General features: G+C 39.1%; 1 protein-coding gene and 1 long non-coding RNA gene across 3 annotated transcripts in view; both read left to right on the forward strand.

Annotated features, from left to right (window-relative positions):
- The window catches only part of LOC135297344 (uncharacterized), a 48,875-nt gene extending 44,304 nt beyond the window's left edge, over positions 1-4,571 (forward strand). The window contains exons 3-4 of one of the 2 annotated variants that reach the window (XR_010359359.1): positions 875-3,171; positions 3,345-4,571. This is a non-coding gene — a long non-coding RNA (uncharacterized LOC135297344). Of the gene's footprint in view, positions 1-874 lie in introns of both variants that reach the window. The other variant, XR_010359358.1, reaches the window with a different exon arrangement.
- A 4,195-nt stretch (positions 4,572-8,766) lies between these two features.
- YIPF4 (Yip1 domain family member 4) lies at positions 8,767-21,745 on the forward strand. Its single transcript, XM_064414804.1, has 6 exons — positions 8,767-9,083; positions 12,500-12,653; positions 15,314-15,485; positions 17,669-17,746; positions 19,414-19,527; positions 20,699-21,745. Exons 1-6 carry the CDS (start codon positions 8,999-9,001, stop codon positions 20,834-20,836), a joined length of 741 nt encoding a protein of 246 aa, XP_064270874.1. The 5' UTR covers positions 8,767-8,998; the 3' UTR covers positions 20,837-21,745.
- Positions 21,746-22,203: the final 458 nt, after the last annotated feature.

A 22,203-nucleotide genomic window follows, 5' to 3' on the forward strand; every position in this document is an offset into this window, starting at 1 on the left:
AATAGCACAAGAGGCTAAAAACAAGTGAAGCCAACAGTTTTATTTGATAACACTGCCAAATCAAAATTGTATAAATTTATCTTCAACTATCTGAACAGCATCATTTGCTCAGTTTTGCAACTTCATGGGCATGTTTATGTTTTCCAGTTCTCTTCCTTCCTTTTCCCTACCAAAAAACTTTACATTCCCATTTTTAGCTCTAGGAATTAGATTGCCTCAGGGCTTGCACAGTCCTTTCACTTTTGGCATAGCATGAGACATAAGCCCTCATCTGGCTCTTATTTTCTTTCTCAGCCTCACCAAAATTTGACTGCTCTATAGCTCACATTTCCAGCTTGGTCCTATTATGTTTGAAATGCCAACTGGCAACAAAACTGCACAGAAACCTGAAGCAAAAAGTAAATATTTCTTGTTAATTCTAATTTCTCAGCATCATGTCAGAGCTTCTGGTTTGCTCCCTAAGATTCTCTGTAGGTACTCAAAAAAAAACCCAAAAAAGATCATCCATCTCCCTTCAAGCTCCAGGACTGAATTTTTACCATCTGTTCAGGATTTTGCTCTTACAAGGCTCCCTGCCTGGATTGCACACACTTTCTTCTGGTTCACCAACAGCCATTAACACTATTCTGTCAGCAGCTTTCTAGAGATGAGTTTTTGCAACTGCCCTTAAATGGAAAATGAAGCCCTTTCATTTGATTGATTCAAACATCTGTACACATCCTTGTACATTAATTATGAGGCCTAATAGATCTTTTGGTTTTGTATAATTTGTCTTAGCTGTCATAGATGTCAAGACAAAAACCACTCAGTATGTTGCAACTCAATATCCACCAGAAAATGGAGTGTGTGCTTTTCTACTTGTATTTTCTTACAGAATAAAGCTGTGGAGTGCAAAGGATTTGACTGGACCTGGAGGATCAGGTGGCAGTGATAAAGAGTAAACAAAAGAAGACACATAATAAAAACAGTCTTTCTAACTTTTCATTGTTTCTGCTGTAAACAACATTAGCTGCAGACTTTGGTGAGAAGCACAGTCTTCTGAGGAAGTAGAAGGGGAAGAAACCAAATTCAGCTGTGAGAAGAGAGATGAAGGGATAACCAAGAGTTTGGTTGCTCTTCATATTTTGACCAAGCACAAAGTCACTCTGCTAAGCATCTAAGAAACTGAAAAGATTGGAATTCTTATATGTTGATGAGAATATCTTCTTTATCATATTATGCTGAGATATCTGTTCTATGTCAAAATTAAAAATAAGTATTTACTACAAAAATCCGTGTGTCTGTTTTCACAGATGCAACCTAGCAATTTTAAATCAATTATTCTATTTTACTCAGCTTTATTCCACTTTTGATTTATATATCTGATATAGGATTTTTCTGCTTGGGGCAAAAAATTATACTATGTCAGATTTTCTCTATACAGATAACTTACACATTTTCAGTAAATTCAGGTCTTTGCTGAATTGGAACAATGCCTTTGAAGGAACCAAACTACAGGAAAATTGCTCTATTTCTTTTAATTGGCAGGGCAAAAGTAGCTGAATAAAACAGCTCTGAAGCACTGCCCAGCACAAAACAGAGCCCACGAGCACAAGTGCACATAAAGAGGTAACAGAGAGTTAATGGGTCCATGGGTAGCAGCACCCATGGTTTAGCAGTGCCTGGAGAAGTGAAACAGCAGCTCCCACAGGTGCTCCTGCCCCTTCATTCCAAGGCACACTGGAAGCAAAGAACAATGTCTTTGTTGGCCACCACATTTTACAGAGGTGACCAAGTGACTTGTCTGATTTCTTCCTCTGTGTTTGAAGCTGCCTTGCGTGCACGGTGCTCTCCTGGGACATTTGTGGACTCTGGGGCCTGGAGACTTCATTCTGACTTGTCTACACCAGGAACTAAAAAGGTTTCAGTCTTCCTGTAAAGTGAAGGTGCACCTTGAACTTGAGAGCACATCTGCAACTTTGTTATAATAACCAGATGTCAAGTCTTATCACATGTTAAATGTGATGGCTTACTGTGAAAGAAAGCAATAAATGGTGACTTCTTTCTGCAAACCAAAGTGGTGGTATATTAAAGATGGCAAAGTCACTTAAAATAAGCTATCTGCTGTTTTGCTTAGAGTAAGAATTCATTTGTGGCAAATAACTGCAGAATAGCTTCTGTTTACATCTACTCCAACCCTGTTTTGTAGACTAATATCCTCTAGTCATTCTGTTGTTATTTTAGAGGTCTAAGTTTTAATTGGCATATTCTGCCTTTACAGTAAATTTTCACATGATGAATTGCAGAGATGTAACTATACTAGAAATGTCCTGCAGGTAGGAAAAGTTTCCTTTTTCTAGGTCAGACAACTACACTATCCCACTGGAAAAAACCCACTGGTAAAACACCTATCTATTATTCATCAGGTTGCAGATTTTGCTACTTTTTCTTAAGAGCTTTCCCTAATCTAGATAGTTAATGTCAGAGCTAACAAAAATGAGTTCATAAAAACCACACAGATAAAGTGAACACTCTCTGAAATCAATTAAAAACTGAGGGGTGTTACAGGTGTCTGGATCTGAGAGTAGTACAAGGTCTGCTCTCCCTTAATTTCTTTTGACTTGTTTCTTCCAGAAGAGGATATGATACTATTCTCACTGCAGTCCCACTTGCCAACAAGGAGATCCAGGTAATCCTCAAGCTGCTGAGTCAATATGTGGTTATAGAGAAAACTATTTCTTGAATATGAGAGATTGTATGTCCACTGGGAAAGCTCTTTTTCAGACATATCTCTCAAGCAAAACAAAACAAAACTATTTCTCATAAGTCACATTTTATTAACCTCTAGCTGTTCTTGGTCTTCTCTCTCAACTTCTCTGTACCTTTTTTAATAATCCTACTGAGGCTGAACACAGACTTGTTTTTCAGGACTCACCAGCACATGTTTTCTGCAATAGCACAGTTTTTCCAGTCTTTCACAAAAGAGCCTCATTTTTTATCTGCTACACAGGTAGACCTCCATTTATATTAATGAAAATGATGACTCATTCCCAGCTACAGCTTTTTACATGTCTGTAATGAATTCCCTATTGTTATTTTTGAATCACTTCTTAAGTACATTCAATTTGATTTGTGGTTTTGTATTCCAACAGGGTTTGAAAGCGTTTGAAACTCAGTAACATCAGAAATTTTGTAAGTGTATCCTCTATTCTGTTGTTTAAGCCATCTGTTAACATATTGGTTAGAACAACAAAGAATTTAGAACCATAGAATTATAAGTTTTTTTCTTTCTGTTACAAAAATTATGTATTGACTTTCAAAACTCATATTTAATTTGTAAATTTACTATTATTATTTTTACCTAGAATTTCCACAGCATCTCTGGAGATACAGCAGTTGCGTAGTGGGATTTCTTCAAGGTCACTTAGTTCATCAGGAATTCATCTCACAAGGAGATGTAGGTTATGGCATCCTCAGTAGTTACAATAAGCATAGCTTTTTCATGTTTCTGATACCTTCAACCATGAAGGGGATGGTGAAAAAATAACAGGTCACGTTCTTAGCTGAACTGTATGTTTGGTATGTTTCTAATGCCTCTGTCACAGCAAACTGCTAGACAGAATTAGATCTTTACTGTCTCACACACTACAGCTGTCTGTATTTTGATGCCATCAATTATACGGCAAGTTTTATTTGCATAAAAAGATAAACACAGCCTACTGATCAGGTACTGTATGGTGCAATCAATATGAACTACCCCTCAGCCCAAAGAAAGTAACTCATAGAAGATCAAATGGGATCTTCCTGTGGAACAAATCCAGGAGAAGCATTTTTTTACCAAGTCATCAAAGGCAGACATATGAATCACCATATCCATTTCAGTTACTGGATTGTGTGCAATCACTCACTAGCAAACACTCAAACTTTTCAACCTTGGTATCCAGTGACTGACCTCACAGAAAGCCAGCAGTAGGTCAGAGAGGGGAACTGTGTCACCTTTGCAGTCTCAATGGCAGTGCATGCAGATTAGCCAGTTCTGGGGTCAGTCTGTCAGATCAGCTTGGCTGTGGTATGCGTTACTAACTTGAAAGGAGCATTCTGATACTTTGTGGCATTTAGGATACAGAGCATATCACAACTTCAGCACAAATGTGTAAGAAATCACTTTTATAAATAAGTTCTAGGGTTTTCAAGTTGTATTAGCATACAAACTTCAGAGGTTATTAAAACATTCACATTCTCAGCACAATATACTTTATTGTGGTGTAAAATACAAGTAAGCAGCAAAGTGTTGTAGTGCTTGTCAAAACCTGTCTCTTATTACCTGAGGGTAATATGGAGACAGTACCTGCAAATTTCCTCCTTGTACAACTACTTCATATCTTGTTTGCTTACAGAGTAAGTTGTGCAATGCCATTCTGTTGCCAGAAAAATTAGAGAACAGTTTCTTGATGTAAAGCAAGTTCCAGTTCATAAGTATTTGAAATTTTATGATACAGCTATCAAAAGCTTGTTTTTCTGTCCAGAATTAATGGTCCAGTTAGCAAATATTTCTGCAACCAGAAGAAATGAGTGTATCTATGATGCATTTAATTAATCCATTCTTTAATGGTTTCATTAAAAATGGTAACTTTAATTAATGAATAAGATGTTTATTGTGGGACTTTGATATCAAGACTAAACCCAACAGTCATATTGTTCCAAGAAGCCAGGCCCCACTAATTTGAGAAGCACTGACTCAAGCAACTAGATATAGTGAGGCAGGCCCAAGAGAAGCTCTAACAACTCTAGATGCAAATTCAAAAGCCATTTCAAAGTGAATGATTTATAACAATTAACCTAATCTGATATTACTCTGAGACATTAGGAATAAAACTCCACAGCAGTCTGCCTACTTGCCTCGTCATGCCAGTTGGCTCCAAATTTCCCAAAGAAATCAGAAGATGACTCTTAACATCAGTGGTTCTGATTTCCTTTTCACACAGTAAGCATTACAATATGTTTTGATAAATTCACATAATGTATGATTCTTGAATGTCTAAAATTTAAATCAAACAGGAGCCTTTCCTAATGGCAGACAGGTTGTATTTGTGATGATCTAAAAAGGCAGTTTTATGCAGCACAGCTTATTACAATCTGTTTCAATGCTTCCTTTCCCTTTTCCCTTTCCCTTTCCACCATACGGTAAGCCAGAGGGAAAGCAAAATCCCACTGGTGGTAGGAATGAAGCCAGCCTTTGCCAATAGTTAAAATACATGGAAGAGAGGCTATGTGCAGAGACACCCTGACCTTCAACAGACCAAACAGAACACTTTATGATTGCTCACATATTGACATGTGGTGTGGGCCTTAATAACTAAAGGCAATTTACTCATCTCGTTTCGAGCACTTCACACACACACAGACAGAGGAAAAAAACCTGAACTGGAACTCCGGACAAGGGCTGACCTGGAAAAAGCAGTGCTAGAGTGCCCTCCGCTGGCACAGCTCAGGCAGGGGCTAGAGAGTTGCTCCTCTACAGTCGGAAGGGAAGGAGGCTGAAAGGAGGAGACCAAAATCTGAATATTTGAATATCTCAAATTCTGAGAAAAATCCAGAGTGTTTGAATCAGGTGGATTTCTTGATCCTTCACTACTCACGTATGACAGAGCATCCGGAAGAGCAACTCTTAAAAACCCACTCACTGTTATTTTACATAGATATGGGCAGAACATCTATCCTTTGTCTCCTTCAGTGTCTCTTTGATGCAAAATTCCATCTGGATCTCAGCTGGTCAGAAAATCCCTAGAAAAGGAAATAATTAAAGCAAGTTTTAATCTTAATCTTATCAGAATTGTATTTAAAAGTAGATAATGAAGGATAATTAATGTCTTTATAATAGTCTATTGAAATCAGAGAAATCAAATTACTTAAGTGCTTGTGTTCATACAGAGATCACAGTCAGAATCGGACAATGCGAAAACACAGAAAATATTTCCAGATAGTGAACAAAATCTCGTCTTTTCTAGGTACCAGCAGTGTCACAAAATTGTCTCCTACTCCACATCAACCTATATGCATTTCACTTATACTTAGAAAATGATACAGCACATGCATAGCACAGGGTCCAGTGCATGAAACCATGAAACAAGGAGAGACAGAACTAGTCACCCTGCCTGTCATGCAGCCTCATTTGTCACTGCTCCTTTTCAGCACACTAATAAAATATGCATTTATTTCATCTTATTGCATAATATTCTGTCATTAACTACCATTGTCCAAGTTTCCTCCTCAAAGCTGATTCAGTGTGATATTTCATCTCTTTCACTTTTGCCTCCTCCCATCCTTTTACAGTGCCCTGAGGACTACTACTTGTGTTTATCAAGAGGTACACTACTTTTGTGCCCCTAATCACCAAGTTTTGTTCTAGTTTTGTATGTGTTGCTCTTGTTAGGAGGCAAGTACTAAACAGATTAAAATCCTATCTCAAAAAATAAGAATTGCAATGAGACAAGTGAAAGGTTTGCCTTAAGTGCAAGCGATTCCTTGACATGGCACTCTTTGTTGCCATCCCTATACGTAGTTAAATGAAAAGAAAAAATAAAACCAAGAAAAAAAAACAAAAACAAAAACAAAAAACCCAAACAAACAAACAAACAAACAAAAAAACCCCCACAAACTAAGAAAGGAGTCTAGGATCCAGGGAGGGATCTGGACAGGCTGGATCAGTGGGCCAAGACCAATGGTATGTAGTTCAGCAAGGCCAAGTGCCAGGCTCTGCACTCGGGTCCCAACAACTCCTTGCAGTATTGTATGCTTGGGGAAGAATGGTTGGAAAGACACCTGGGGGAAAGGACCTGGGTGTGCTGGTTGACAGTGATGTCCCCAGAGAGGCAAGAAGGCCAATGGCATCCTGGCCTGTATCAGCAACAGTGTGGCCAGCAGGAGGGGGATGGGGGTTGTCCCCCTGTACTGGGCTCTGGTGAGGCCACACCTTGGATGCTGTGTCCAGCTCTGGGCCCTCACTACAAGAAGGACATCGAGGTGCTGGAGCGTGTCCAGAGAAGGGCAACAGAGCAGGGGAAGGGTGTGGGGCACAAGTCCTGTGAGGAGGGGCTGAGGGGGCTGGGGGTGTTTAGCCTGGATAAGAGGAGGCTCAGGGGGGACCTTGTTGCTCCCCACAGCTGCCTGAAAGGAGGGTGTAGCCAGGTGGGGGTCTGCCTCTTCTACCAGGCAACCAGGGACAGGATGGGAGCAAATGGCCTCAAGCACCTGAGGAGCTTTAGATTGGCTAAAGGAAGAATTTCCTCACTGAAAGAGTGGTCAGGCACTGAAACAGGTTGTCCAAGGAAGTGGTGGATTCACCATTCTTGGAAGCATTCAAAAAAGTGTAGTTGTGACATGTGGGGACATGGTTGAGTGGTGGACTTAGTGGTGTTAAAGTAATGGTTAGACTTGATCTGAAGTGTCTTTTCCAGCTTAAATGGTTCCATAATTCTATGATTTCATTTTTTGAAATTTGTCCAATAATAAACCTGTCTGGCATCCTCTGGAGGGCAGTTTCCAGAAGCATCCAAGACATCCCAACAACAACAGGGAACATCACAATCATAGTACTGTAGTTAAATATAATAATAGAATAATGGTATGTCTCAAATTGGAAGGAATCCATAACAATGAACAGGTCCAATTCCCACCTCCTTGCAGTAAACCATATGACTAAAAGTATCATCCAAAACCTCCTTGAACTCTGAAAGGCTGGCTATAACTGAGTAAAGAGTAAAGTTTCTTTTCAGAAACTGAAAGAAGCCTATTGCAAAGGTCTTGTAACAAAGAAGTTTCACATAAGAGCTAAGAAAATGAGGTGCTCTTAACAGATGTCTTGACTGCTCACCTTTTAAAAGGGAAAATCTGAATATACAAGTACCTGTAGGGACATTTTTTACTCTCAAGACAATTTTTGATTTAAAAATAGGTTATGTGCAATTATAGGTGATTTTTCCTGCTGCTGCAAGGAAACTGATAATTGTAAAATGTCCACAGAGAACCTGAACCCAAATCATATTTGATATACATGCAAATTTGAGTGATCCTTGGATATGGCAAAGTAGGAATTTCCAGTCATGTTCTTTCCTTAAAAAGCAGATTGAATCTTACTTGTTTTCAATTTTTTCTGAGATGGGCCTGTCAGTGATTTCCTTTAATGGGATATATATGAAAAAGAAGGTTCCTTCTACAAATCATACCACTGTTCTAATGCTATTTCTGGACCTGCAACTTTTCTGATGTATAATACCTTTATATTTATATCCCATGGCACTTAATGAGATCTATGTATGAAATAGAATCAAATATATGTAGCACGAATGCCACATTTAATCCTGTTTCATTAAGATGTCAGGGGAAGAAAGTGTCCTCAGAGTAAATGCTGGTATTCAGTAGGGAGCAAAGGGATGGATTTACCCTAGGCGGAGTTATCTGGGAGCTTTTCTGTTAAGTCATTGAACACAGGAAAAGTGAGATCCCACTTTCTGACTCTTCAATGCACAGATCACAACCAGATCCATTGTCTGTCTTCTTATTATAACAGGGATTGGCGACATCTCAACTGTATTATTTTACAACTTCTTTAGTGCTACACAGGTGTCTCTGCAGGTCGGTCACAAACATCCCTCACAGGCAGGGGAAGGAAGGAAAGGAAGGAAGGAAAGAAGGAAGAAAGGAAAGGAAGGAAGGAAAGGAAGGAGGGAGGTAGGGAGGTTGGCTCGGCCCAGCAGGCGGAGCTTGGCGGCGGAGTGGAAGTGACCTCACTCCCGGGACAGCGCCGCGATCCAGTCAGCGCTGCAGCCCCGGCGGCCAGTCCGGGCGCGCCTTGCGAGCAGCCAATGGCAGCGGCGGCGCCGCTTGTTGTCGCCCCGTGAGGCGGCTGCGCCCTGGGCTCGGTGCCGCCGCCGCCGCCGCAGGAGGGACCCGGGAGGCCCCAGGCCCCGGCAGCCGCTCGCCTCTCGCCGGCCCCGCAGCCCCCGCGGAGGGCGGGGAGATGCAGCCCCCGGGCGCTCAGCAGCCGCCGCTCTACGCGCCCAGCAGCGGGGACTTCACCTTCGTCTCCTCGGCGGACGCCGAAGGTGAGCGCGGGGCCGCGGGCAGGGCCGCGCTCGCTGTCCCGAGGCAGGGGCTCGGCCGGGCCCCGGGGAACGCAGAGACAGGAGGGGCCTTCCCCGGGCTCCGTCCCGCCGGCCCCGCGGTTGGTGTCGTGGCTGGGGGCGGAGCGGGGTGGCCGAGCTGGCCGCTGCCCCGGGGCCGCTGCCGCGGAGCGCCGCGGCCGCGTCACGGCGGCGGCACCAGCGTGGCAAAGGCGGCCCGGCCGCGCCGCTTCCCGGCTGCTCCAGCACGGAGCCGAGCTTGTCCCGGCTGCGTGACATAACCGCGACCGCTGTCACTGCCCGCTCCTCAGCCCTGTTGCTGGAATTCCACCGTGTTGTCTTACCGAAGACTGCGTCGTATGCTCACGTTTGCTGTAATGTGCTAAATGTCTGCGCCGTGTCTCATTGCGGCACAGTCAAGAAGGAGAAAAGGAGGCTGTGTACGTAATTTAGGGGGTGAAGTGTGGCCTGCTGCCAAACTGCTGCACAAACAGCAGTGGTGTACCAGCACGCCTTCAAACTGCAAAAATGAGCATACAGGAGTCACATCGTGCAAACTTACTTTGTTGGAGAATGAGTTTTTGGTCTCTCCCCATTTAAATAACAAGAATTCTACTTTCATGTATGTAGTTACTCTTAAAATTGTGACTAGGGAATCGTATAAATCCTTACTCATGTGTCCCGCCCTGGAAAGGAATTGCTGAAGTGGAGAAATTACTGTAGAATACCTGTTCTTTAGTGAACTTCACAGTCCTTCTGAAAAGAAATACAAGCCAACAGTACTGTTGTAGCTGTGGGGTTTTTTGTTACTGGGGTTTTTTTTTGGTCGTTCCTTTTCCTTTGTTTTGTTTTTTTTTTTTTTCTTCACCTTGGCCTGAAAAAGAATCCATGTACCTCTGAGCTCTCTGCTTCTTCTCTGGGAGTATTTGTTGGGCAATGCTGAACCCGACCTAGTAAAGCCACCTTTCTGGTAGGTTGTGTTGTGTGACCAGTGTAGCCTGGTCACACTTGGCTCTGTGGTTTTTATGAACACAAACAAGGTGTGATCTCCTGTGTGTTCAAGTGTAGTCCTGTCCTCAAAGTGCTGGATAGACCTACCCTAGCAAAGAAAAACATAAGCAAAATTAAACATCTTGATATTTTAAAATTAAAATACTACACATTTTTGCATGTTTCCCAAATCTCAGTCCATGTGAAAAAATGAAAATTAGCTGTACTGTTTCCCCATCTTATTTCTGTGGGAGCTGTTTGGAAGAAAGCTGGAGAGATGTTCACAATTAGGTCACCAGACACAGCAGAAAGAGCCCTCTATTTGGGGTTTTACCTCTTGTACTGCTTTTTCAAAATTAAGAGGCAAGACTGTTTTGAAAGCTGATTTTCTACACTGCTTTGTTGAAATGAGGCATCTGAGAGACTTTGGTTTTGCTTTTGTGGTGTTCAGCCTGAGACAGTAGCAGTGAAGGCACCCAGACTCTCACTAGGAGAGATCAATGTCATCAGCTCTTGGTGGATTTTCCAGTTGCCCTGCAGTTAAAAATCTCATTCAAAACAGCCTGCAGAGAAGGAGGTGACCAGTCCCTTTCCCCCAGGTTTCTGGAGCTTTTGTCTTGCAAGGCAGACTTCAGATCATGTTAATAGATTTTATAATTCAGAAGTGTGGTTGCAGGTATTCATCGACTGCTAAAAGGAGTCTTGGTAAATAGAACTTGTGTAGGAATTTCTGTGCCTCAGGATGGATTGCTAGTGGACCCTGAGAAAGGAGAAATACATGGCTGGTTGGACTGCTGTGTTGGCTTCTTTTGGCAGCTGTATTTATGCACATAGTAGCACTCCTTGCAAAAAAAGTGTTATCTTGTAGCAGAAACAAGTATTTCTTAATGCCATTAGGGTTCCCCAATCAAGAGAAAGCTTCTGGGCCTTCAGGTTGATGCCCAGGCATTAAGATTTTTCTTTTTTCCTCCCTCTGTAAACAGCAGAGGAAGGCTTTGTTTGAGTCTGGTGAGAATGGTGTATGCATATGGGGACTGGGAAGAGCAAAGAGAAATTCCTGCTTTAAGTCACAGTGATCTTTACCAGGGCCCGGTGCAGATGGTGTTCCAAGAACCAAAGGAATGGAGCTGTAACTCTCATGATTATGAAATAGCTGGAAAGCATTTGTGGAGAAACTTGAATCTGAGTGGCCTAGCAAGCTGGCCTGGGAAGGAGAATTCTGTTGAATTAATTGTGATACTGAATGATTGATGAACACCTAAGACATGTTGGCTGAAGAGATTAAGATTCTGTTACTGTACCAATTTTGTTTCCATAACGCTGTAATATTTCCAAAGAGGATGTTGCAAATGTAATCTACAAATATGACCTGATGTGCCTCTGTGAGTGTTTCAGAAGTACTTGCTATAGTTAGGTGTTTTGGGAAATTTGTGCTGAGGAGCCTTTATGTGTGAAAAACACACGATGATAAGGCAAAAGATATTTTATTTAGCTCTCAATATATTTATAGTAAGCTTGTACAAAATATTTACATGTTTCTGTTTGGATTTTTCCTTCTTAGCAGATAATGGAAATCCACTATTTCCTGAAGGAATAATTACTCCCTTCTTATATATATTTTTCTTTCATCAGTTGCTTAATTTATTTTCCTATACTATTTTTTATTTTCCGTCTATATATAACTGAATAAAATGAGAAAAAAAATGTATTGGCAATTTTGCAAAAACCAACCAGAACATAGCTAAATTACTCTTTGTTTTGCTTAGTACTGAGGTGGAAAAAGATCATAGTATATCAAAGAAGTTGTATAACTGCATAACTTCTTATTGTCTAGAGCGTAAGGATCTCGATAGCATTCTTTCTCTAACATTTCAGCTGCATTGAAGGCAGGCTACAAATTAAAACATCTTCAAATGGTTTCCTTTTATGAAAATTTTGACATAAAAGCAGAGAGTGGTTTTAGCTGAAACAAGGCTGCTATTAAATATGGGTGCCAAAAGAGGTAGAGTATGATCAGAAAAAAGTTTTAAATAATCCACAATTTATAGAATGGTGAGATTCTTAGTAGTGTCCTCCTTTTGTGCCTTTAAACACTTAATGTTAAAGCATAAATGGAAGCCGTTCTGTTGTCCCACAACACTGTGTCATAAAACAAGAGTCCCATCTAAAAGCTAAAACTGGTATTTGAGACCTAACCCAACATTGTTACTATTGCAATAAAACCACCAGTACACTTTCAAATTATGTATCTCTGAAAGTGTAATTTTATTTTGTAGTTTTGGCTGTTTTATGGTCATGACCAGCACATGTAGCTTCATATGTTTGTTGTTTATCTTCCAGTACTTTTAAAATCAAATGGTTTTTGGCAAGACATAAAAAGGTCTATATTTCTCTCCCTTTTCCTTTAGATCTTAGTGGTTCCATAACAACTCCAGATGTTAAGCTGAATCTTGGAGGAGAATTCATCAAAGAATCTACTGCAACTACATTCCTAAGACAGAGAGGATATGGCTGGCTTCTGGAAGTGGAAGATGATGACCTAGAAGATAACAAGCCACTCTTGTATGTTGTAATTATTTTTGGTTATCTATCTTTATTAGCTCTGTAGGGAAAAGAAACAACTTGTAGTCTCTGATTGTCCCACAGCCTTGTGCTGTGACTAGAATTCTGTTTGACAAATTACTTGACCAATGAGTGTTTTCTGGTGCAAGAATGGAAGCATTGTTTCTCATTATGGATTTCAGTCTCTGTAAGTATAAAGCCTATATGGCTTCTCTGCTTCTAACTGTTGATCTTGTAATGATTTCAAAAAAAGAGGCTGTGTTCTTTGTATCTTTTGCATTCATGTTTCTGGATATTGTGAAAGAATCAAAGAGTGAGACAACCCCGTGGGAAGACTCCTGTTAAGTAAATCTCAGTCAGTTCTGTCAGTTATTCTGAAGCAAAAGCATTGTGAATCATGGTTGTTACAGTAGGGATGTTAGAGCCAAGGTAGCACAAACTTTATACTCTTTGATGCTGCCTTTTACTATAAAGCTAGATTAAAAGGGTGCTAGTGCTGAAGGACAATAATGTCCTTAAAACTGGAAGTCTGGCATCCATTGTTCTGTTCATAGAAACCTGGCTGGCTGAAGAAAGTTTGTATCTTAAGGTTATTACATTGTGAGTCAGGCAGCCTGGTCCTTGTTCTGCACCTAAGCAACTTCATTCTCACGATCTGAGTGTTTTCCTGTGAATTAAACATAATGATGCTTTAAAAAATTGGAGTGAGACAGAGAGTACTTTGTGGAACTCACATGAGAGTGTTGGGAGACAACAGGTGTGTGGAGAGCTTAATAATGACAGTCCTACTGGACAACTGGTTTAAATTAAACTGTGCAGAAGTAGGTTCTTGTCTGAATGTCTGTTTTGTGAACCTCTAACTTTTAATTAAGAAACAAACTTGTGTAGTGAGATTGCAACATAGGAATTCTGACTTTAGTGTAATTTTGTTGTTTTGAATATTCCCAACGTGTCATAATGAATTCTTACAATCTGAATCCTATTAAGGATTGAAAGAGCAACAGGCTGCTAAGGGAAGTTCACCAGTGCAGTGCTACAGTGCAAATGTTTTGTTCAATCAAGTGAGACTATTTTTTTTACTTTCTCATGGGGCAGCCTTACTCCAGACCCTTGTTTCCTGATACAACTACCATCACTTTCAGGTGATGTATTTGTCAGCTTCATGCAAAAGACAATTTATTCACATGAGAAGCTGTCAGAAGACCCAGACAATGAGAAATTATTATTTCCATGTAGCAAATATTTGTATTACACAGTCTACAGAGTAAAGTATAGGTCTGCAACATCCTTTTTAGATAAATGGTGGCAAATAGATGCTTCTAGTCTGTTCCTTAGATTCAGGGATGGTTAAAGAACAATTTTTGTTACTTAGTCACCAGTTAGTAATACCACTTATAAAGTAGCTTTAGTAATAGTAATCCAAAAATTGCCTTGAGGGACTGAATTTACAGTATTTCAATTTTTTTTTAAACAGAATTTGTGGTGAATCACATCTTTACATTTTTTTTCTCACATTACCTTTTCTGAAGAAAAAGCCAAAAAAAAAAATAAAGCCTTGAACAAAACTTTCGTAAATGGACTTAGGATATAATTCTATATTTTTCTTCACTGAGTTCTTAAATGTAGAGCAGTACATCTGCTGGAAGTCTCTTGCAGCTCTTCAGAGTTCCTCAGTCATGGCTGAGGTTCTGCACATAAAGAATGGAATTGCCCATTACCTGGGAAGAGTGATTCCTGCCCTGTTAGGCTAGTACAGTCAGGGCAGCCTGTACCAACTGAGAGTCCTGGGCAGAAGAGTCTTCTACAGAATTTGTATCTGCTTGCAGAGAGTTTGTAACAGGAAGCAGAGAAGGCAATGAGACATGGGCAAGATGTGTTGATACATGTTGCTGCTAGTGCAAGTGACTTCTACTTATTTTACCCATAGTGGACACAAGCCAGAAATTAAACAGTAGGCATAAACTTGTTTGTTGACAACTACTGTTCTTGAAGGAAGCTAAATTCCATTTTCTTAAAAAAAATAGTTTTATATAACTTATTTGGACTGGTTTAAGATTAGTGAATGTAATGGTATTCTTTCTTGCAGAATTTGAAATAAATATTTTTATAGTAAGTGTGCTCGTGGCAAAATGCTTGGCATAGGAATACACAGACATTCTTTATGTGTGCATGTCTTTGACTTGTAGTTACAATGGCACAAATATGTCACATGTGTCCAAAAAAAACCCCTCCTATCTTAATGCAGACTCTCAGGGTATCACAGAATCGTAGAAAGGTTTGGGTTTGGAAGTGACCTTAAAGATCATCCAGTTCCACCCCCCCTGTTTTGGGCAGGGGCACCTTTCAGCAGTCCAAGTTACTCAGAGCCACATCCAGCCTGGTCTGGGTATGCTGTGTATGTTTTCTGGTGTCAGTCATGTAATTTGTTTTTGAGTATTTAAATAAATCTAACTGTGTCCCACCAGTTACTGAATGCAGCATGAAGTTATGGTGGTGCTTTACTGTGGATAAACTGTTCCTTTGCTAGTCATGGCTTCAGAAAGCCTTGTGCCTGACAGGAGACTTGCTCTATAAATCTACTGTTTGCCTCTGTACTTATTTTTTTAGTTTTATTTTATTACTGTTGTGTATAGTAATGCTTACTTGCTTTACAATTTCAGGGAAGAACTCGACATTGATCTGAAGGATATTTACTACAAAATTCGATGTGTGTTGATGCCTATGCCATCTCTTGGGTTCAATAGGCAGGTAGTGAGAGACAATCCAGACTTTTGGGGTCCTCTGGCAGTTGTCCTCTTCTTCTCAATGATTTCATTATATGGACAATTTAAGGTAGGTATAAATCCTCTGCCTAAAAAGAAATCTGAACTAAATTTGGGAATGTGATTGCTAAGCAATTTGCATTCTTACGTAGGTAGAAAGTCTTTTTTTCACATACTAATGTGGGGCATTTCAAGTGCTGTTTCTCAAGTTAATATGTAGAAAAACAGCAGTTAGGAATGTATTAAATAGCCCACGGGTAAGTTAATCATGATGAAATGTCAGGTTTGTTTTTATACAGTAAAACAAAGGAACAATGTGGTTTCTAGAGGAACCAGATTGATACTAATGGGTTTATAGTCATATTGGTGAATCTTTCCATTTTAATCATGACCTTTTGTTAACTTGCTTTTTATTACTAAAAAATGTAAGTGAAAAGCATTTCTTTGGATGGCATGAATTCTAATTTCCTGACAAATAAAGCTGCTTATTTAATTCATACTGTATGGCTGCTGTTATCTGGTGTATTTAATCTTCATTAGTGATGTTTGCTATTTTGTCCTCCCTGCTCAGTTACAATCAAATAACTTTCCTCTGGTCAATAGACTTTTTCCATAATTCCTTTTGAACTCCAGGGTGAATAGCTACTCAGAGGCATTGTGCATATGTAATTGACTTCCATAAACAATGTTAGCTTTTTTCTTTATGTTCTAATTAAAATAAGGAAGTGTTATCATTTATGTAACAATTTGTATGTTAGCCTAGGTGCTCCTGCATTGGAAATCTTTGACTAAATGTGTGGTTACAGTTGTTTTAAATGTGACCAAGTGTGGCAATAAGCCGTATGTCAACCAGCAGAATGTGCTTATGCAAGGATTCTTGTGAATGGTGGGATAAAATCATTCCCTTTGGGACCTCTGGCTTCCATATGGCATTCCAAATGCTGACTAAGAATTCACTCTCAGTATCTTGTCTCTGTGAGGCTTGAAGTGAGTAGACTAAACCACTTTATTGTTCAAGTCTTCTGGGTAGACCACTCACCTGTCTCCTTGGCAAAGCAAGGACCATTCCTTGACCCTGTGACAGAGGAACCAGCTCCTGCAGTTTGTGTACCTCCTGTGCAAGAGTGCTGGCTCTAATGTTTCTTGGGAGCAGTGGGTTTACCATATGGATGTAGGAGTGCTGTATATGTATGAGGAGGGAAAGCTAGCAGTCAGCAACAGGATGACTGACATTAGATGCTGGACTAGACAAACCCAAAGGTGGGCTCTGAACTGGAGAGGGATGAGCACTTCTGCTCTAATCCTTTAATCTGGTCCTCTTCTTTTAGTCAGTGGAGGAAAACAGGAGGTAAAAAGAGGTTATGTGCTATTTTCATAAATAGAATGAAGCCACTTATATTGTTTTTAGTGCTGCTGTGATTTTTATCTGGTTTTCCTATTTCATTCTTCTGGAAATGAAAGGCCTGAAATGGAACTTCTAAAAGTAAAGTATAGAACTGAATACTGACTTAATTTTTTAAGTTCAGTCATTGTATGTTTGGAAATACAAAGTCTGGACTTAAGACTGTTGTTTCCTTCTAAAAAGGCATTTCAGAAAGGAGAGCTTTACTTCTGGTCCTCCCAGTAGCTCAACACCAAAACCAGCTAACTTAATTTGAAGGATTTTTTTAAGCCAGAGAATGATTTTAGGATTCCTTATGTAGTTTAAGAGCAAAACTATGAAAGAAGCAAGAAAAAATAATGACAGACTTGGTCCCAGGAATCTGAGGCTCTTTATTAAGTTATCATCATCATCATCAAGTTCCACTGAGAATTAAAGTCCTATGTCTTCTGAGCGTTCTCAGTCTGAATAAAGGATGAAATGGCATCTTTATAAGTGAAAGGAGAATTCCAAGTCTTTGTATTGGTTGGGCTGACTTATAAAACTGTCTGAGTCCATATTTTGTAATAGGTGGGATATGAAGACATTTAGGGTAGTTTTAACTCAACTTCCTATTCCTGTTACAGTACTTACAGAATTGCACATGCATTCCGTGTACACGAAATTTACCATTAATGTGATTCTGTAAATGTAACTTCTGAACTTGATTTGCTCATTACACACTGTGATATTAAACACTATTCTTGCCACAATTCACAATTTAGTTTTGCATAATAAAATCCTTGACTCCAGTGAAAGAAATTATGGAAATGCATTTTCCTTTTTCACAATGACAATTACTCATATAAATTAATTGTTCTTTATCTCTCAAGGTTGTTTCTTGGATCATAACTATTTGGATATTTGGATCCTTGACAATTTTTTTACTGGCCAGAGTTCTTGGAGGAGAAGTAAGTATACCTGTATGTGCAAAGGATGTAGAGGGAGGTAAAGTCTCTTGACAATGTTTTTCAGCAGTAGTTCATAGTGCTTTTTCATAGTGCTTGGGTTTGGATCTTGTAGCCAGATAACAATGGATCCAATTGCTAAGTGTGAAGTCAACATTTCAGTTTTCAGTCTCCAAAATGAAGTCTAAAATGCAGAGATCATTAATTAATCTCTTGGTGCAATGGATGGTGTGCTTGCTTCCAGATTAACAGTCTGGAAATTAGTGCTGTGAATCCCAGGAATTCTAGCAGCTTCCTGTGATCCAGAGCTGAAGTCTGTTCTTGGGGGAGAAATGCTTTCAAGTTTTTGGTCACTGGACTAAATAGAAACTTTTTTTTTTTTTAATGGGGACTAACAGCAGTTAGATGTCCTTGTGTGTAAAGCACCTGCCAGTGTTTGTTTTCATCCCTGGCCTGATGCAGTTCAAACCCACCAAAGTATGAAAGCCAGGGCGTGTTTCTCAACTGCAAAGCCAGCTGGAGTTGTGGCCTGCATCCCTTCCTCCAGCTGCTTGCACCAGCAGGGTTGGAATAGCTGCTTGAGCTGTTTACAAATTGACTTACTAAGCAATTCAGGTATAAACAACAAAAAATGTCTTAGAGCAAAGCCCACAGACAGCTGCAGTGGAACAGTCAGGAGGATAAAACTTCTTAAAATGGATCTGCAGCATAAAATGCATTGACTGTGTTGTGAAGAGCTAAATACTCACTGATGCTTTACTTTTCTACTTTTACTATGGATATTGCATTAATGATGCACCAGTGTTGCAGAGGTCCTATGTTATTTAGTTAATTTTTAAAAATTTTCCTTTTAATCATAATTGCTAGAGTCTTCTTGTATGAATGCTGTTTTGAAAAAAAAAGTTTTTTACAAATGTGGTTGCATGGTATTTCTGCATTTCAACACAATCCAGAGGCCCTTAAATCAATCTGGTTTGTGGCTCAACATGGGAAATTATCAGATGTATAAACTGGAGAAAAAGTTTGCAAATCTTGTCATGAAGGATCATCATCCACAAGAAAATACTTACAAGATGGCACTACTTTTGCTGTTAAAGCCAAGAAGCCTAGCTGTGAACAGGAACATTTCAGACCATAGTAGGGGAAAATGAGATATTTCCTTCTCAAGCTAAAAGTAGTTATGGAAGTGCTTGGAACAACTCTGTTCTAGATAGTCTCAATAAATTGAAACTGGAAATCAGAATTCTGTGCCTACAGGGATTAAGTTTTAACTCTTCTGTGGACACCAAAAACATTGATGTGCTTTATGTATTTATTTATTTATGTATAATGGATATGAGTATGTTAATGCAGAAAATTATGTCTTTGCTACTTTTGACAGGACTACAGCTGGTGCTTGAAAGGTCTGTTGCAGTTCTGTGCTCCTGGGCATCATATGTAAATGCTTCCTTTGAAAGTGATAATTTATAGCATTTTGGAAAAAAAATTAACGTATTTCTAATTTTGGGGTTTAGCATACAAAACCAAATTTTTTACTAGCAATCCTCCTTTAGCTGAAATTTCATGGGTATAACACATAATCATTATTCATAGTGTTACAAGAGTGAATTGTATTTGGTGACAGAGATTGAGTACTGCAAAGCTTATTTTTATGTGCTTGAAAATTTCAGGTTGCTTATGGCCAAGTGCTGGGTGTAATAGGATATTCCCTACTTCCCCTCATTGTCATAGCACCTGTACTTTTGGTGGTTGGATCATTTGAAGTTGTTTCTACGCTAATAAAAGTAAGTTCATATAATCTATTGAGAATTTAGTTATTTTTAAGTCACTTTCTTAACACTTCAGGTAATCTGCTCAGGAAAACATAATGATGTGTCAAAATTTTCAGAACTACAAAGTGAGCTCTGTGATCCTTTTGGTTAGCATGGTGGAAAGTGAATGTGGTTTTAAATGCTCCATTTGAGTGCTTGGGAATATACAGTGCTGTTGCTATAACAACACCTGTTGTTACTAGAGTAGCTTGTATTTAAGTATTTTACTGTGCTCTAATAGTTGCATTGCAAAAAAAGAAGGGATTCTCATTTTGAGAAGAGAATGCATAATTAAACCTCAGAATGAAGAATCTGAAAATAAGCTGTTCTCTCCCTTCCCCCATCATCCAGATTATTTTTAGTCACTGCAGCATGAATATGATGTTAGTCATTGTTCTGAGACCTCCCCATAGGGGTAGTGGTACAAAGCTCTCCGTAGCCTTTGCAGAGAAGGATTGTTCAGATTTAGAGATGGGGAGTGTGAGGCACAAAGAATAACCTGCCTTATACCACCTGCTGCTGGACACCTCTTATGGAACCAGAAACATTCTTTAAAAGATCCCAGAACGACATAACTCTCTTGAACATTTCCAGTACATCTTAACACCCTTTAAAGTAGCCTGTAAAGTTAGTGCTGAGCCTGGGAAGGTTAACTGATAAATTCTGTTATGAGCTAAGCTCTACACTTTCTGGAGGTTTGCTCTGTTGATTTCATTATTTCTGTCCCTTTAGCTTGCTGACAGACAGTATAATTGAAGTACAACTAGAGTGTATGATAAGTAACAAAATTGCTGTGTTTGAGATTTGATAATCTGTGATTACTGATAAATTATAGTCAGATCATAAATCATTAACTTGTCAGTTAACTAATAAATAACTTCAGAATAAATATACGTTCATGAAACTTCTGTTACTTGATTACTACTAACAGCCTTATGTTCACTTCAGGGTGAATCTCTGCAAGGCTATCTTTGCACCAATTGTATGAAAATGCATTACAAGCCCCACATGGCCAAAATTTCTTGGGCTGTGACAAGCACTACTTCCATAGCTGGCTCTGTGTTGTACTGAGAGAAGTGATTTTTACTGTGGTATTTGGAGAGACTTTCTTGTGTCAGCTAAGACTGTTCATCTTCTTTTTCAGCTGTTTGGAGTCTTCTGGGCTGCATACAGTGCTGCATCATTACTAGTTGGCGAAGAATTCAAGACCAAGAAACCCCTTCTAATTTATCCAATCTTTTTATTATACATTTATTTTCTGTCCTTGTATACTGGGGTGTGATCTAGTGTAAGATGTGGCCAGAAACCATATTTCAGTCCCTTGCAGACTGATAATGTGTAAGGTTAAGAAGGCTGGAGGTAACACAAGTGACTGTTTTGTATGCAGTTGTTGAGATGTTTTAAGATGGAAGAACATATTTGTGTATATTATTTAATGAAGCAATTGTAGCTATATAGATTTGTATCAAAGTTCTAGGTTTGTTTAAGACTCTTCAGATTTTAAGGAACAAAATAAAAGATCCTTGTGTTTTATAACAAAGCGTAGCAAAACTGCAACTCAATACCTGTGCCAAAAGCACTGGGACCAGATTACTATATTCAAGAATTAAAAGTGAGAAGTTAACTGTTAACAATATCAAAGTGCAATTTTTCCTTTAAGCTTAAACACAGCTGGCTTTTTTTGGCACAGCAGATTCTGTAGATAATATATATTTATGAAACAGTCCTGATTGTTCACAGAATAGTCTGTATAATCAAGACAAAAAGATACTACTTTTAATTTAGTGCCTCAATTACTGTGATTTGGCTGTTGAGTTTTTATAAATTCCAATTTGTTTCAAAACATGTATATACTGTGTATTTTGTATCTATGGCTTGTGTGTACCGTAAATACTCCTTGGTTAAGGATGTATATTGGGTTTTTAAAAATTGAAGATACAAGTATTTGAAGTTTTCATTTACTATCTCTGACCAAAGGAGCAAGATACTTACTGTGTGACATAATTAATTAAAGTGCATATTTAGAGAATCAAATTATTTTACTTAAAAGTATAAATTTACAGAGAAATGGGTGAACATTTCTCAACTCTGGCCTAATGTTGAAGAAAAAAAAAAAGATGATCTATCAAATTTGTGTGATCTTTAAACAATGTTATTTTATGATGACAAAATAAAAATATTGCTTCCCTAACTATGTTTTACAACATCTTGCTCTGTTTTGCTTTTAATAGCATGGTATTTAACATGTATACCTTTTTTTTTTTTTTTTTTGCCAATACTATTAATCCCTTGTAAAGAGAAATAAAGATTTGGAAGGCCAGATTCTCCCTCCACTAAACAAGGCAGAGTTACAGCCTTAGTAACAGTTAGAGTCTTGCTAATTTTGACTCTCCAATGATTATATAATAATGTGATGACATGTTAAATATTTCCTGTGTGCTGTGTTGATTGCTTATATAATGGTCCTTATGGTAATATTTCTTCACAAGGGAAGTCCACTGAAGTTCACTTTCTATGGTACTAACGTAGGCATTTGCAATCTTCAGGATTTAGTATCAACAAACAGCTCTGAAGGTTTGGGGTTTTTTTCTGGCAACAGAGAAAAAGCATTTCCCATTCTTCCTGCCCCCTCCCCCATTCTTTTTTCGT

This window comes from Passer domesticus, chromosome 3 (genome assembly GCF_036417665.1).
Source record: "Passer domesticus isolate bPasDom1 chromosome 3, bPasDom1.hap1, whole genome shotgun sequence".
NCBI classification, from domain to species: Eukaryota; Metazoa; Chordata; class Aves; order Passeriformes; family Passeridae; genus Passer; species Passer domesticus.

Excerpts from the sequence above, each read along its gene's own strand:
- YIPF4 (XM_064414804.1), top strand. The coding sequence starts at position 8,999 with ATGCAGCCCCCGGGCGCTCAGCAGCCGCCGCTCTACGCGCCCAGCAGC. Across the intron at positions 15,486-17,668 it reads CATTATATGGACAATTTAAG|GTTGTTTCTTGGATCATAAC; the intron begins GTAGGTATAAAT and ends TTATCTCTCAAG. Across the intron at positions 17,747-19,413 it reads CCAGAGTTCTTGGAGGAGAA|GTTGCTTATGGCCAAGTGCT; the intron begins GTAAGTATACCT and ends TGAAAATTTCAG.